Here is a 16,112-nt window from a genome sequence, read left to right as displayed (position 1 = left end):
ATTGCTTAAGATTATAATTTTGCGTGAGATAACCTTACTGTGTCAGACAGTCTTCCAAGTGGTAGACATCCCAAATGCTGAACCCAAACAGGGATCTTATTTCTTCCAGCAGCGACCAACTAGACTGTTGTTTGCTAAGTACAGAATCCAGCAGGGGTTCACAACTTCAGACACCCTTAATGGAAAGTGATGGATATATTATAATCAATATGCCAAAGTTGTATAATTTGATTGCGTAGATGCTGGGTAACTCAGGAAAGGTGAAGGAGATCTTTTCATGAAAAAATGTATGCATCCTTGTATTTTAGTTGTTGGCTAGGAAACATTTTTATGAATATTTCCATGGCTTTTTATGTTATTGCCAACATTGATTGACAATCCTGCTTTGTTGCCTTGTTGGGTGTCTGGGATTATTAAGTCAAACCTTATTAATCCAAGGAATTCTCTAAACACCAGGACATCTTTGTGAACAAATCAGTAATTAAAATGGTGGTTGTTTTGGTGTAAAACAAATTGATAGCAAATCATAAATAGAGTCAGCATTGGGGCCCTGATTGATAGATTGGAAGCTGAACTTCAGGATGCGTGCAGGAATTCATTGCCTTTTCCGCCTGAGAATTTCGGTATATGAGATCATTGGACCGAAGAAATCTGATCTGACCCTGTTCGGTTTTAGCTAGCTGAACAGTCGGCGCCCATACCTACCAGATAATAACAAAAAGCTGACTGCGAGTAAAATTTGCATAAATCGAAACTCGACACATCCAGACGTGTTTAAAACCATTTTCGCTTAAAATGAAAGCTGTGATCTGTGTTATACATAATTTATATCAGGCTTAAAACGCGGATTAATTGACGCGACGACTGTGTCGCATGATGTCTTGTGTTTTTCACAGAGACCCATGCGGAAACCACACTACCCCGTGCCACGTAGGCAAAAAAGTAGCGCATTAATTTCCTGACTTCAACCTTTCAGTATATTTAAAAGTGATGGTTATTTCTCATTCGTTATCAGAAATTCCACTTTTGGGAGACGTCACAAACTGATTACATCTGCGGCATATTAAAATGGTCAAACCTCGTGTCTGCCATTAGCCGTGTCGCCAGTGTGATCATTTGTTTTGTCTCTCGGTTTCATTGCTGTATTTATCCAATGATTGGCGAATGTAACAAAGTTAATTGAGCCATTCGTTCAACTTTACTGTAAGAGAATAAAAACCATCATAGTAAAAAAATAAGATATTGATAGCTTCAAAGTATGGAAATTAAAATATAATATTTACTGAGGAAAGGAACAAAATAGTTGCATAGTATTTATGAAGTTGTCATTTTCGATGGAAAGAAAAATCAAAAACCTGTTCAATTTGTCAAAGAAGCTTTAGCTAAATGTTTAGAGTCATAACAGATATTGTTGTTTTAAGCCTTTTTTTCTTTTGTCTCTTGTCGAGCCAAAATACCACAAAAGAATAAAAAACCTTCCTCTCGTATCTGACCACACCCAAGAGAAAAGCTTTTTAAATACTTTTGGCCCTTAAGTGGCTAAAATTATCCGTGGTTTGACATCTCAAAAACATGTTTTTTAAGTCGGAGTAATTAATGAAAAATTGGCCTTCTAGACTGGTATTTGCATTCGAACGAGACTTCTTTTTTTTTCCGATTTGATTTTTTTTTACTCTTTATCATTTGTGCATTTATGTAATGTGATCAGGATTGAAAATTGACGAGAAGATTCCTAAAAGTGCATCTCTTCGTCTATTGTTTTCCTATTTTACGAAAGTCACGTATCTGGCTTGGCTGATCATGCAAGTGCATTCAGTGGTAAGCCAGCTTTCTTGAAATTTCCTACACTCATCGGAAATAGAACAATAGGCCCTTTTACAAAGCTTTGGGACCCCCCTTTGTAGTTTTAAAGTCCAAACATTGAAATTTTTTGATCATCGCAACTTTTGAGTGGCTTACACTAGGTTCATTTTGGTAACTATTATAAAATAAAGTCGTTTAAAACACTAGATATTTACTTTTGCTAGTCAACGTACTGACGCAAAAAATGCTGAAAAATCTATTTCCGTTGAATTACCCTTGTTTTGCATTACCAGGCTACCGCGGCCGCGTATTTGAGGACTAATTCTATCAAAAGTTTAGAGATGCTGATTTGTTCGATGATTGATGAGCCCAAATTTAGGTCAATGTGCCCCCAGCGAGCCAATCCTATGCTCGGCTCTTTGCCTATCTGCAGTTAGTACAGGATGAGAAATCTAATCGGGTTGGATTTCAAGTAATTCCAACCATAGCTTAAATCATAACACTCCCTAGTCATCGGGTCATTATTATTAAATCTACCATGTTGACTCCTGCTTCACTGTTGAACAACGACAGTCGACCAAGTTGTTGGAGGGGGAGGGAATAATGTAGTGGATATATCATCAGGAAAAGGAGTGGATCAAATCCTAGCGAACTGAGAAATCGCGTGATGTAGGCGCATGCAATACGAGCGGTGGACGGTGTTCATCCTGTCGTCACCTGAAATTAACTTGATTTGCTTGTTATGGTAATATCGTGGTTTTATCACCTGACCTTTATTGGCTGTCTAGAGATTTAAGCACATGATGTACACAACTTTTCTAACGTCACATGAGAGAGAAAAATGATCCCCAATTTGGTCCAAGATTAGTAGCAAAGCTGACATGGAAGTAATATCATATCATATATTTCAGTATCTTTACTTCCTTTATGGGAGCCCACGATTATTTAGCTCAAGGGGTGGCGACCATGCGTACAAGTGCACACAGGCGAACCGATCAGCAATATCAAGAATGTATTTTTAAACATGTTTATTCCTTTGATTTTTTGTCTGATTGTTTTTGTTATTGGCAGAAACAAAACATGGAATAGGCGACTCTCACAGAGTTCTCCTTATTACATTGCCCATGATGTATGCTGCGGAATCAAATATGAGAAACGCTATTCAGTTCAATGATGAGTCTCAAAGTCCAACTTAGCTACAGAAGTGACTGGAAAATCACAGATGACAAATTAAATGCCGAGGTCACCTGATAGTGAAACAAATATAGAAAAATATTCTCGGCAAGACTACGCAAGCCACCAGTTTTATCTGAAATTTATTCTTCTCTCCACTTTGCGATTGGTAAGGCAATCTGTGGCAATCTGTTCTGTTGAAATAGGTGGCATCATGAGGGGGATGAAATTTTCACCTCTGGCAATAAATTAACTTCCTATTCGTTCCCAATGTCCTCTCCCTTCCTACCTCCAGGAAGACACGTGACCAGCCGCCACTAGGGTCCTTTCGCGGGGGTCCCCAATAGGTTTTTCGGGATCCGGAATTGGGCGTATTTAAAGACTGGGATCCGGGAATTTAAAGCAAGAGGGGAGCGCGAGATGCGGGATTGCTATTATGAACGGGAATCGGTAATTTTGAGGAGCGGGATTCGGGAAATAATCACTTAAACGAACCGAGAACTGGGATGTTCGATGTCAGGCAGCCGGCGGCCGATGTCGAGAATTTATGAAGGAATTGATCTCCTCAGTCCATGAAAAGCACCAGGCGCAGAGGCTCCCTAGCATTAAAGTGGTGGCCGGGCTGTTCAGCGACAATCTTCAGTTATTGCGCGAGAATGACAATTATATCAGTACAGCGAAGTTGCCAATTTACCCTAAATGGCTCACAGGGTAACGTGACATGTAAGACTGCTGTGTCCATTGAAATGCTTAAGAAAGCAGCAAATTTCAGAATTATACCGATATGACGCTGTTGACATGCTGAGTTGCATGACACTAGACGTGAAGAATATTCACTCGGTTGTGCATCACAAAGATCAACTGTTCACGGTGTTAAATTACCAAAGAAACTTTGGAAATGCAGCCAAAGAAGGCGTAAAGAGGGCAACCCATCGGGCGGTGTACTGTATTACAGATCCAAATTCTTGGTATCCTGTACCCGAACGTGCCGTGATCCTGACGGCCATACCAGCAGTAGTCAACCGTCACCACCAGTACCGATGGCACCACAGAGCATGCAGAAGTTGAGGGACTGGGCATAAACAACGATGGCAAGAGCTGGAATTCCCCCGTCGTACCTCTATTAGCCCGACGAACCGGTCAGCCTCTAACGCTCTGACTTCGAGGAGCAACAAGAAAACAGCGGGAAACGAGACGAAGAGGAAAATGGAATATTTGAGCACGATTTCCCGAGTGATGATGGTGACCTTCCATCTTTGGAAAGAGAGGCTGATTTTCAACTCAGAGGAGGTTCCCGCTTCTGAAGAAGTATTCGTTTCAACAGCAGAATTGTGTTCAGTCAATTCTTCTTTATGTCCCTTGTTATGGAACTATAAGATTGCCGTCACCTTTTGTGTTTTATGCACTTGTTGACATTGTTATTCATTTCTTTGATACTGACCTGTCTGTATTAATACGTTTGTCCGTGATCGAATTTTAACGGAAGGAAGTCGTTACCGTGTCTAGAGCGTACGCTATTCGAACAATGCTTTGAGAACTTCTAAAATGAACGATATCATCATTTTGATGAAAAGAGACCAACATACACCTTACGGTGACCAAAGACTTCAACAGAAAATCATCACCAACCGAAATGGCCCTCCTTGGTGTAGGAAATCGACTAAGACAACATTGTATGATCGAGATCGGGATTGGCCGGTATAAACCGTCGGGATCACGGGATTGAGAGAAAATTTTAGTCTGGACCCTCTTCTCGTGAGAGGAAGAGAGAGGATCCTAGGAATGAGATTGGCAATTGGCGTGTATACCCGTGTGGTGTTTGATGTTTTGCGGCTCGCGAGTCCAAATCGTTTCCAAAACGCGCTGGCAGAGGAGAACTCGCGCGACGGACATCGCTGTAAAGGGGGACTTCTCGTAGTCTACTGTCTTCCTTCCTTAGGCTACCTATCACACCTGCAGCTTCCGTGCCTCCTGTGGGGTAAGGAACGGCTGTCTCAGGAATTTAAAAGTGTATAAAGGGGAGGGGGGAGCATCTCGCATTTTCCTTGTTACGCATATTAATTAAGTCTCCACTATTGATCTTACAAACCATCTCAGCAAAAAAAAACATGAACACTAGGACTCCAAGCTGAATTTTCTTCAAAGTCACCGTGATGCGGCCTTGCATCCTTACATCCTGGTATTCTGAATTATACTTTTGTCGCAATTTTTACAACCAAAATGACAAATCATTGATAGCACTGTATGGTAATCATACTTTAACCCTTTGATCTTTACGGGTGACAAGCATCTAATTTCTCCTTACCATATCAAACCTAAGTCAAACATTCAGTTCATAAGAATCAAAGAGATGATCCCAAACTCAAGAAGCTCTTGATTGTTAAACAGATTCTCCTTGTCAGTGCCTTAGGGAAATGTACAGAGAACAGTATCATATGAAGAAAATACATATTGATGTTAGGGTGCCAAGGGTTAAGATTAAACCGTAAAGGTCACTTAAGAAATAAAGTGGCTGCTTAATGACTGCCAAATACCGCAACAAGTTTAGCGGCCAAAATGTTTTTCTCTTCCCCATGCATGGCGACTGAAAAGGATCTCAGGCTGGGGTGCTGATGAATTTCTAGGTACTCAATGCTTTTTCCATTTTCTCTCTGGAAAACGTTGGAGATGTCATTTCCGAGTTACTGTCAGAATCAATAATCGCGATGGTTCAAATTCGTGTCATTGGAGCTCGATTAAGTTTCTCTACAGCGCATGCTTCGCGAAATAAAAGAGAAAAACAAAAAATTTTCTACGTCCCTGAAGTTATACTAAAGATATGAAATAGAAGAACCATTGGAGAAGACGCAAAAAGAAGATATGATTGCTACTTAAAACGCAAATTGAAGAAGAAGAAAATTGAAAAAAGGATAGATAAATGGATGGTTGAAAGGATAGATGGATGGGCGAACGAATACAAACGAAAGAATCAATTTATCTCAACAAATTTTATCACATGATTTTCAATTTCATTCAAAAGTTTAATCATTTAAACCAGAATTTAAAAACCTCATTTTGTAAAAAAATCCATTTACGAAAAAAGAGGCTAGATTCCAACTAGTCCAACAATATATTAAACTTGTTGAATGAACCACAAAATTTGGCTAAAATAAAAACCTCGAATCTTCTTAAAATTCCAAACAAAAGGGTAACAAATTTTCGCGAACGAAAGCTCAGAAATAAGCTACTTAAATTATGCGAAAATAAACAAGAAAAATACACGAAAAATTTCCACGTCAGTTTTTTTATTGTCGAGGTTAGAGTTCTTTGACGTGATTGGCTAATTTGTGAAATCACGTGCGCCGTGCACACAAAGTGGGAAGAGGGAGGGAAAATTGTTACTTAAAATTTAAAAAACGAAAGAGATTTTCTACACTTTTGTAATAATGTTAGTGATAAAAAGAATTTTAGGCGAGTTGTTTCACGAGCTCCAAAGATAACCTTTAAATTCCACTGGTTTATCACAGGATCATAACCATGTGGCCAATAAACAGTGGATCTCAGTGGAGATTATCATGTGATCAGCATGTGACATTATCTCGTCAACCAATCAGTGTCATTCATTTTAGGTTTCAGCACGCCTTTAGCGCGCGCGTGATGACATCATAGTGGCTTAAGGTATAAAATTGACGCACGTTACCAGACCCGTCATTTCCCTGAAGCCGTTGCTTGAGTAACTTAGGCCGATTTTTCGCAAAGAATCAAAAGTCGACAGAGTCAGAAATGAGATTCAGCAATGCTTGAAAGAGAAGACAAAGGTGAGCTAAGATTAACTGGTTAAAAACTTTTTCAGACTTCATTTGATTTTGCGCGCTTTTGCGCTTTTTGGAACTCCTGCGAATGCCTGGGCTTTCAACTTTTTTTTCTTCAGCCGTTGTCCTTTATGACGTCAAGCGCGCGTTACCCAGGCCATACAAATTTAACATCTGTGCGAGATCTGGGCCCAGTTCTTCGAAGGCCGATTAGCGCTAACCCACTGTTAAATTTTAATCTAGGTTTCTATACTTCTCTGTTCAAAAGCTGTTTGAGGACAATTTTCTTCATTTATTTTTAGAGCATTCAATCAACAAATTGAGGACAAAAAGATTTAAGCTGAATTTTTTTTTCAAGCTTTCAGATCTTAAATAAAATTTTACACTAACCCTGGGTTATCTTAACCCAGCTTTGAACAACCCGGCCCTGGGATTGCGCATGCTGCAGTGCCTAGCGGAAACCATGGTGACACATTTTACGATTTTGTGTAAGGCTCTAAATGTTTGATTTGCTTTCCAATAATATAAACTCCATGAGACGAAACAAGGACTCCCATACTTTATGCACTGCTATTAATATGAGTTACGATTGGGCTTGTTAAATCTAAATCTCTCCCAAAACTCTTTTCTGCGAAAATACGAGGACTTAGCCGTACGGCTTAGAGCGCTTTTCTAGGGAATGTCGCAAACGAAACCAAATTTATTACGAAGGCCAATCCGTCAGAAGAAAGTAAAATACTTTTAAAAGAAAATGAAAGCTCAAGGAAAAACCAACCAGCTTGCTAAATGCCTAAGATAACATATTTAGAAGCAGCAGTTCAGCGATTGGTTTTCGGTATGACTTAATTTAAATGCGAATGGAAATCCATATAAGTTCTAATATCGAAATTATTTTAAAGTACAATCTATACTTTCTTTGGAGGTACTTTAATCAAAAAGCTAAAGAATTGTTTTTGGTCTTAACCGGCCCTAGAGACTTAATACCAATCTTTCGCTAATTCCTCCTGGAATCTCTAGAATTACTTATTTGGAACCATGATTGGTTTTTCTCTTATTTTCCGCTTGTACTGAGGTCTCACCAAAACAATGTTTTTACAGGGTAAATTTGCTCTGACGAAAGGCTCACGCTCGAAACACCAGCTTTGAAATTCTTTACGGTGGCCAATTTACGTTATAGACTCATCTGATGATACCAAATTACCCTGTTACACTCTCCCACCGACGCAGCACCACAGTTCCTTGAGAAACTTACCCTATTTATTCAATTTTTTTGTGCAGCTGGTGGTACTTTTACTGTCGCTTTAGTTTCACAACTTGAAAGAAGACATTCTAGCTGCCAGAGGATCCTAGGAGGGTAAGCCGTCAATCGAAAAACAGCCCAAAAAAAAAAAACATTTAGCCGTTAGGCGTAAAAATTGACCAATTATAAAACGTTAACTCTTAAAAGTGACTAGCATCTAATTTCTCCTTACCATATCACCCCTGAATCAAACATGAAAGTAATGAGAATAGAGGAGGTGATCACCAACTAAAGCTGCTCTTGATTGTTAAACAAATTCTCCTTGTCAGCCTCTTTGGAAATGTATGAAGAAAAGTAGGGAGAATATGCATACTGATGTTAGGGTGTAAAGGGTTAAATATTTTTTTTGTTAACCATAACAGAAAGAAATAAACGTAACCATCAGCCGTAAAATGGACAAAATTTTTAAAGCCGTCACCCCATTGAGACCTTCCCACTAGTGTGATTTGAAAATTAAGTACAGCTTCCAGTTAATTTATGGAAGAAAGCACTACATGCGGAAGGTCGATCCTTGTTCTCCATAAATAAACCGTCTACTCTTGTTGTAAAATGTTATTACGCAATAACCTTTAACTGTATTTCTGTAAAAGTACTATTTTTAAACTTAAATAGAACACCGCCTTATAAACATATTGTTTTCATTGTTTTCCTCGTTCTTGTGTCTTTTTGTTCTCGATTGTTTTACGTCAACTGTGTCTTCCACACTAAGTAAGAGCGGGGAACTTTTTTTTTTGTAACTTACAATAGTATAATCGCAGAATGAAATTTTCTAGGCACAATTTTATCGAATTAAGGATATTAAGTTAACTGTGAATATATGAAAATCATAAAGGTAAACTGCGGATAAAGACGCGAATATGAAAGCGATCTTAGCAGTAATGAACACTACTTGAGGAGTAGTGAAAATAAGGCCCGAAAGAAAATACACGCCTGTAACTAGCTCCCAGTTGGCTTGTTAGCTCAGTTGGTACTACTGAGCTAACAAGCCAACTGTATACTGCACCGGTATCGCAGAGGTCGTGGGTTCAAACCCCGTACAGGCCTGAATCCATCCCATCCCATCATCCGAGAGGGAAGGACAACATACGCCGGGCACTCCTACCATGAGGGCAAAGGGGAGTTCGCGAGTGATTTCCTTCTTTGGATGAAAAGTCAGAAGCACTCCCATGCTGGGAAACCACGAATGAACTTCGTCGTTTACTCATCAGAGATATTTGAATCTATGTCAATGAGCTTAACAAAAAAGTCATTATATATCGCCTGACCGGGGGAGTATTTTGGGGGATCACATTGTTTTCAGGGGAACAGAGGGGAGATTAGTCATCACCAACGCTGTATGAAGAAGAGACTGACTGGCAATTAGCTTCCAATGAGAGGGTTGGGGGTGGTGGTGGGGAATAGGAGTATTACAGAGCCTGGGATAAAGAAAATTACATCGTGACATGAAAAAAATCCCCTGGCGCCCCCTCTCTCCCAGGCGGGAAATAACAACCGGCCTCTGAGAATGTCAGGAAGATCAGAGAGTCTGGAGAGGCCGGAGGTTTTTGCCCGGGAAATCCACCCAACATGGATAGGGCAGGGACTTTGTTCGTGGACGTTTTAAATTCTCTTGTGTAACGGGAGCACAATCACAGAGCGTTCATACTTGTCAAAACTTTTGCAAGAAAGTTTTTCAGTCGGAACATCTTGCCACAACATGTTTTGTACTAAATTACTACACTTGCTCTTGTGCGGGCCATCCTTTACTGATTGATATTTCGGAACGAGCAGATAGTTGCTTTAGCACAAGGCAATTTATACCTTTTTAGTCAAATCAGGTCATGCGCTGCTCCTTAAAAAAGTTCTTTCCGGCTCTTTGTTTCTGACAATAAATACAACGTTCGATTCGGCGCACCAGTAATTTAGATCTCTGTTTCAACACGTACACTTTTTTTTCTCTGGTTTCAAGAGGAGACACGCTTACAACATGTGACCACAATTACCCACAATCCCTAGGCTTTTTATCTGTGACGCGCTCTACGTAGGGATTTTTGCAAAATGGACCTCGACAAGGTCGTGTCATCGGTGTTAAACTTTATTAAATCTCTTTCTTCCCCTGTGCAAATCATTGGATTGCTTGTTATTGTAATAATTATTCGAAAAATTGTGCAATCTAGATTTAGGAAACCGCCTCCCCCTCCTCGCGAAAAACCTCTCGAACCTATGAAGAAACGAGACTTCACTCCTGAAGAGTTGGTAGAATACGATGGGGTGAAGCAAAAGCGTGTCTTGCTGGCTGTCAACGGCAAAGTTTTTGATGTCACTCGAGGAAAAGACTTCTACGGTCCAGGTTAGTCTCAAAAATGATTTGTGTTATTGAAATACTCAGAAATGTACCAGAAATATTTGAAAGAAGTTTGCTATCGATCGTTTTGTGTACGATTTGATTAGTTTGCAGTAAACGATGTTTTCTTGTCGGAAAATTTCAAGTTGCAGGGGTTACTTGGTTGGGGTACTCAGTGTTCCCTATTTCTAGTAAAAAAAATGCAGAATCTTTCATGACGCGATGTTGAAGAAATTGCGAAATCCTGTCTGGGTGATCAGGAAGACGAAACTTGCAAACGGCTCTTGCAAACTGATGGCAGGATTCCCGTTTCAGATGCTTACTTTGCGGGCGTCATCTAGCCAGACGGCTTTGCTTTTCACTGAAAATAACTTATCTCCTTAATCATTCGCAAACTGAATTTCACGGCCATGTTTTTTAAGTACAAAACACTAAACCCAACGTGCTCAAAATTGGCGCTCTCTCTTAAGTTTCGTCTTTTGTTTGCTTTTGAATGCATTGTTATTCAAATTATTGTTAAGATATTAAAAACGTTCATTCTTAGGACTGTTTCATGCTAGCGTATCTAATGGATCTCTGCGACTATGTTACTTTTCCTGTTTGTATGTTAAAATTGGCTAGTTCAAACGCATCAGATTCAATTTTACAGTCACGATGAAAAATCACATCAAAATTGTGTTGGATCGAAGCACAGTATAACTTTCTTGTAATTCAAACCACTTGGGATGTAAGGAGAAATTAATAGTCGAGCGGATATAAGCTAACGGATTTTATGCTCTCAATATTCTATTGTTATGCTATCAATGCTATATGGCGTGTTTTTAAAATTGTGTCATTCAAGGTTACTTGATATCTTCTGTTACAAGGTCAGGTCTTGGCAAGGGCACAGTCGTGATCTCGTTTTTCATTAAAAAAAATATGTTTTCTGCTATGAGTGGTTTATTTTGCATGATCATGCAGTCATTTTTTTATAGTGTTTTCGTCAGTAAATGCTTCAAGACCTAGAAAGCACCTTGAAAGAATGTTCATGTTATTAATATAAGCAGCAGTGTGGTTTAAGTCCAGAATAAAGAGTTTAAGGCTGACGTTTTGATTGTCAGCCTTTTGTCTTTTGCTCCGACAATGGGCTAGCATCTGAAAAATCAAGTTAGGAAACTCTTTATGTTGGCCAATTTACATTGTCTACTCTGTTTATAAATCCAAATTATCTTGTAATACCCTCCACCAATGCAGCACCTCAGTTTCCTCAGATACTCACCCCTTTCATGAAGTCCTGAATACCCTGCTAGTTGAAATGTAGCTCTCACAGTCTTGAAGTTTTCATAATTGAGGTCTGATTGGGGCCACAATCATGGTCTCTTGATCAAAATAACTGTTTGTATTAGTATTGCTTGACAGTTTGAGCTTTATTTTTAGTGATAGGTATCAAGGCTTAGGTTTGCAAGTTGGTGGAGCTATTGTGTGTAAACTGAATGTTGTAACTGGATTACCATATTTTGCCTTCCTTCAAAACTTTTTCACTAGATATGATTTAAAAGAACAATACATGTAAAAATTAGCAGCCTACTCTTATAACAGAATTGATCTAATGAAAAGTAAGGAATAGATACTGTTTTTTCAGTTCTTACTGCAAGTTATGGACCAACTTTTTCCACTCGGATTTATGGCCCAAGCCCAAAGAGCATGAGCCATGAATTGGCAATTCTATTGTTTTCTTGCTTGGGCAACTCTTTATAGGTCTCAGCTTGCTCACAAACATTAACATTATTTAGAACTTGTCATTCTGAACCTGTTCCCTATAAAATTGGAAGAAGAAACTTATTAAATAAAAATTTATTTTCTGATTAAAATGCTTGAGTCCAAACTGGGTAAATAAGGATGTTCCAGTCATATCAATTTAAATACAACATTTGGCTTTGAATTAAGCTAATTCCAACCAAAAGTGGAAATTTTCCAGTACTAAAAGCTCAAAAGACTTTAACTAAACTCCAAAAAAATATAGGTTTCTAGGAAATTTTGTCATAAACCTCATTGTCAGGTTCAAGTTCTCTGAATATGACAGGCTAATTAATCAGATCACCATGTTGCACACGAATTAAAAAATGAAAACATACCAAGAAGAAGGGAAACAGAAAATTGTCTTTCAAAATACATTCATGAAAGCTTAAAAAAAAAAAACTTTAATAATACTTAATTGTAATTCCCTTGCAATCTTACAGGGGGTCCTTACAGTGTCTTTGGCGGACATGATGCAAGTAGAGGTCTGGCAACTTTTTCAGTCGGAAATGATGCTGTCAAAACTGAGTATGACGATTTGTCAGACCTTAACAGCATGCAGATGGATTCCTTGCGGGAATGGGAAACACAATTTTTGGAGAAGTATGACATGGTTGGACGCCTGCTGAAACCAGGCGAAAAACCCCAACAGTATGATGAATCAGAAACAGAGGAAGAAGATGGAAAAGGAGATAAGAAAGAACAATAGAAGATTGAAGAAGAACTCTCTAGGAATTTCGAAGGATGTGAAAAGAGAAAAGTTGCATGAGGAAACTGTGTCAGTGAACATATAGCCCAGTAGTTATACGAAAGAGAAATTATCCAATGTACAGAGGCATGTTCAGGAATTTGACATTTATTTTTAACAGTCAAGTGATACTTTGCTAGTTATTGAAATTGTTCATGAATGTGTTTTGGGATCAAGGTCAGTATCTGAGCAGCTGTGCACCTACCCCCTCCTAGACTCAATTTTAACCCTAACTCAATATTAACCCAAACTTTCTACAAATTGACTGTTATTGGGCTATAGGAGGGGTATGTGTGCAGATACTGACATTTATCTGTGTTTTGCATGGTGTTAGTCACTTTTAAATAGATTTTACTCTGGCTTTTCATTCCCCAGTCTGAAATAATAATAAGTTATTTGTCTTCTCCTTCATACTGGCCAGTGAATGTTAACACTTGAAGATAAGGACAGGTGAATGCATAGATCAACCAATAATGACCAAAAAAAAATGATTACTTTAAGGATATTAGTATTGTTATGTTTTAAAATACATGTACTATTGCAACCTACACCAGCTCCCATTTGGGTGTGAGTGAGTCTACTTGGACACAACATGTTTCAAGAGGTAAAAGGTTGTGTTCTTCACATCTTGAAAGAACAGATCATGCTAGGGACAAGTACATAGGGATGTGCTTGTTACAAATGGGAGATATAGAGAGAATTTTTTGAGAGACAGGATGATGGCAAGAAGTCCCAGTAGCTAAACTAGAATTGTTCTTCACTGTCCATCTGTCTTACATGAGTGGTTGTCATCCCACATCATCATTGTAACATGAGTCTCTCACATCAGTAAAAACTGGAGATTAGAAAGAGAAACTTGGCAGCTTAATTTACAAAATTTCATTGTATTTCTTTCAATGGTTCAGGAAATTTTCAGTTGAGTGTCAAAAGCCTGGAAAACTTGTGTCAAAAAATTATTAGACGCTAGAATGAAACCAATCTTGGTCAGCTTTGTTCTCATTGGTTTTAGGTTATTTACATATTATCTGATTTTCCTCAAATTCTTATCAACCTCTTGTAAAATTTGCCTTTGCTCTGATTGGCCAGCAAGCATGCATGAGAACACACAAACTTGTCAGGTGGGTGTTATCTTGAACTAACACCAAATTCTCATAACTAATTTACAAGGAAATGTCTAGTAGCTACCAGGGAGAATTAATTACCAGATCTTGGGAGTTAAGGGGTTAGCAATTTCTTGTAAGATTAATACTAGAGCAAAAAGGGATGCATTGGGATTTTTTTAAAGTTAACAACCAATTATTTTCAGATTACTGCCTCGGAAACAATAAATTATTGCATGTAACTAAATTCCAGTGATATTTAAGTGGGTGATTCAAGCACATGAATTAATTACGGTACCTTAGTATTTGTCTTGCGGACTTGACAGTCCTGTAAAGTGAGTGCAGAAATCTTACGTGCATTGTGAATACTAGAAGGATAGAAAGGAGAATCCACCCTTGAAGACATGTAGCAGGCAAAAGAATTTGTAGAGCAAGTACTAGACAACTTAGCTCAACGCTGTGGGTTTACTTTTGTTAAATAAACATGTAGTAACTTGGTTAAGTATTCTCCTAGTTTGTGCTTATTTACATTTCAACCCTTTACACCTTACACTAATATGATACCGTATTTATTCACCTATAAGCCGAGCGATTTTTCCAACAAATTAAACTGAGAACAGGTAAATTCTCGCCAAGGTAGGGGGTTCGGCTTATAGCCGAGTATTTTCGCCAAAAAAAATTAGCATTCTCTATATATTTCCTGAGTAAAGAGAAGCCACTGGCTTTAACCCTTTAAGAGTGATTAGCATCTAATTTCTGTTTACAACATCATACTCAATCACACAGGGTTTTTCAAGAATAATGGAAATGATCACCAACTGATGAAGCTCTTGATTGGTAAACAAATTTTTATTGTCAGCACCTTGAGAAATATAAAGAGAACAGTATGGAGAATGTGCATACTGATGTTGGGGTGTAAATGGTTAATGTGCTAAAGTTCTCAACAGTGCAAAAGTTTGTGACTAAAACATTTGGGCCACATTGTTCAAGTAAGATAGGTCCTAATTCAGGTTTGACAGGTATGTAAAACTGTGTTCCTTGCATACAGCCAACCTGTGATTAAATTAAACTCATTACAATTTTAACAGCCTAGCCTTACCCCTTTAAATCCATTAAGTGACCAAGACAGAATTTCTCCTCTCAATATTGATACAATATCAAGCAGAAAAGTGATGAGAATAAAGTAAAATATCAATTATGGGATTAATAATTGATCTAATACCAAATTCTCCATACTAACATAATGAGAATCATTTGGCAAACAGTAAGGAGATTTTAGCTCTCAAGATCTTGTTAGTAATTCTCTCTACTGCCTGACATACAATTCTTATGATATCAATTTGGAGAGTTTGGTATTGGATCAACTGATAATCCCCTACTTGATATTTTACTTTATTCTCATCACTTCTATGCATGATATTGTATTGATGTTGTAAGGAGAAATGTTCTCTTGGTCACTCATGGGAGTTAAAGGGTTACCCTTTAACTTGCAGAGGTGATTAACATGAAACTTCTCCTCATAATATCCATACATTATCCAGCAAACAGGTAATGAGAATACTGAAGCTTATCAGATAGAAGTTGTTATCCTGATCTAACAACAAATTCTCATAACTAATTTACAAGAAAATGTGTCGCAGCCAGAGAGAAGAATTAATAATAAGTTCTTGGGAGTTCAAGGGTTAAGCTATGAGGGCAAAGTTTGCTATGCAGCAGGTCCTTTCCATGCGAGAACCATAACTGCACTCAAACCTCAGCCATTTTCTAAGTGGCTATTTGGCAATCAGAAAATTTGTACTCAAGCCAAGTGACCCACCCATCCTCGGCTTATCCCAGTTTCCATGAAGCATAAACAAACCACAAGTATTATTACTTCCCTCTGGATGGGACCCTTGTCCAGTGCAAGGTTATGTTCCAGCATTTGGTCAGACTTCCCTAGCAATTTGCTGGTACCCATTTCTACTCCTGTGTGGGGAGAGGAGTTTAGTGTCTTGCCAAAGAACACAACATAGTGACCAGGCCAGGTCTCAAGCCCAGACCTCTCAACTCAGAGTCCAGTGCACTGACTGTTAGGCCACTGCTTCTTTAATTTAGATAA

At 38.5% G+C, this 16,112-nt stretch overlaps 1 protein-coding gene across 1 annotated transcript; it reads left to right on the top strand.

The window, feature by feature from the left end:
* The first annotated feature begins 10,046 nt into the window (after positions 1–10,046).
* LOC113686990 (membrane-associated progesterone receptor component 2) lies at positions 10,047–14,519 on the top strand. Its single transcript, XM_027204686.2, has 2 exons — positions 10,047–10,396; positions 12,610–14,519. Exons 1-2 carry the CDS (start codon positions 10,105–10,107, stop codon positions 12,873–12,875), a joined length of 558 nt encoding a protein of 185 aa, XP_027060487.1. The 5' UTR covers positions 10,047–10,104; the 3' UTR covers positions 12,876–14,519.
* Positions 14,520–16,112: the final 1,593 nt, after the last annotated feature.

Source organism: Pocillopora damicornis, chromosome 13, assembly GCF_964200805.1.
Source record: "Pocillopora damicornis chromosome 13, jaPocDami1.2, whole genome shotgun sequence".
NCBI lineage: Eukaryota > Metazoa > Cnidaria > Anthozoa > Scleractinia > Pocilloporidae > Pocillopora > Pocillopora damicornis.
This window is presented reverse-complemented; position numbering and strand designations above follow the sequence as displayed.

Excerpts from the sequence above, each read along its gene's own strand:
- LOC113686990 (XM_027204686.2), top strand. The coding sequence starts at position 10,105 with ATGGACCTCGACAAGGTCGTGTCATCGGTGTTAAACTTTATTAAATCT. Across the intron at positions 10,397-12,609 it reads AAAAGACTTCTACGGTCCAG|GGGGTCCTTACAGTGTCTTT; the intron begins GTTAGTCTCAAA and ends GCAATCTTACAG.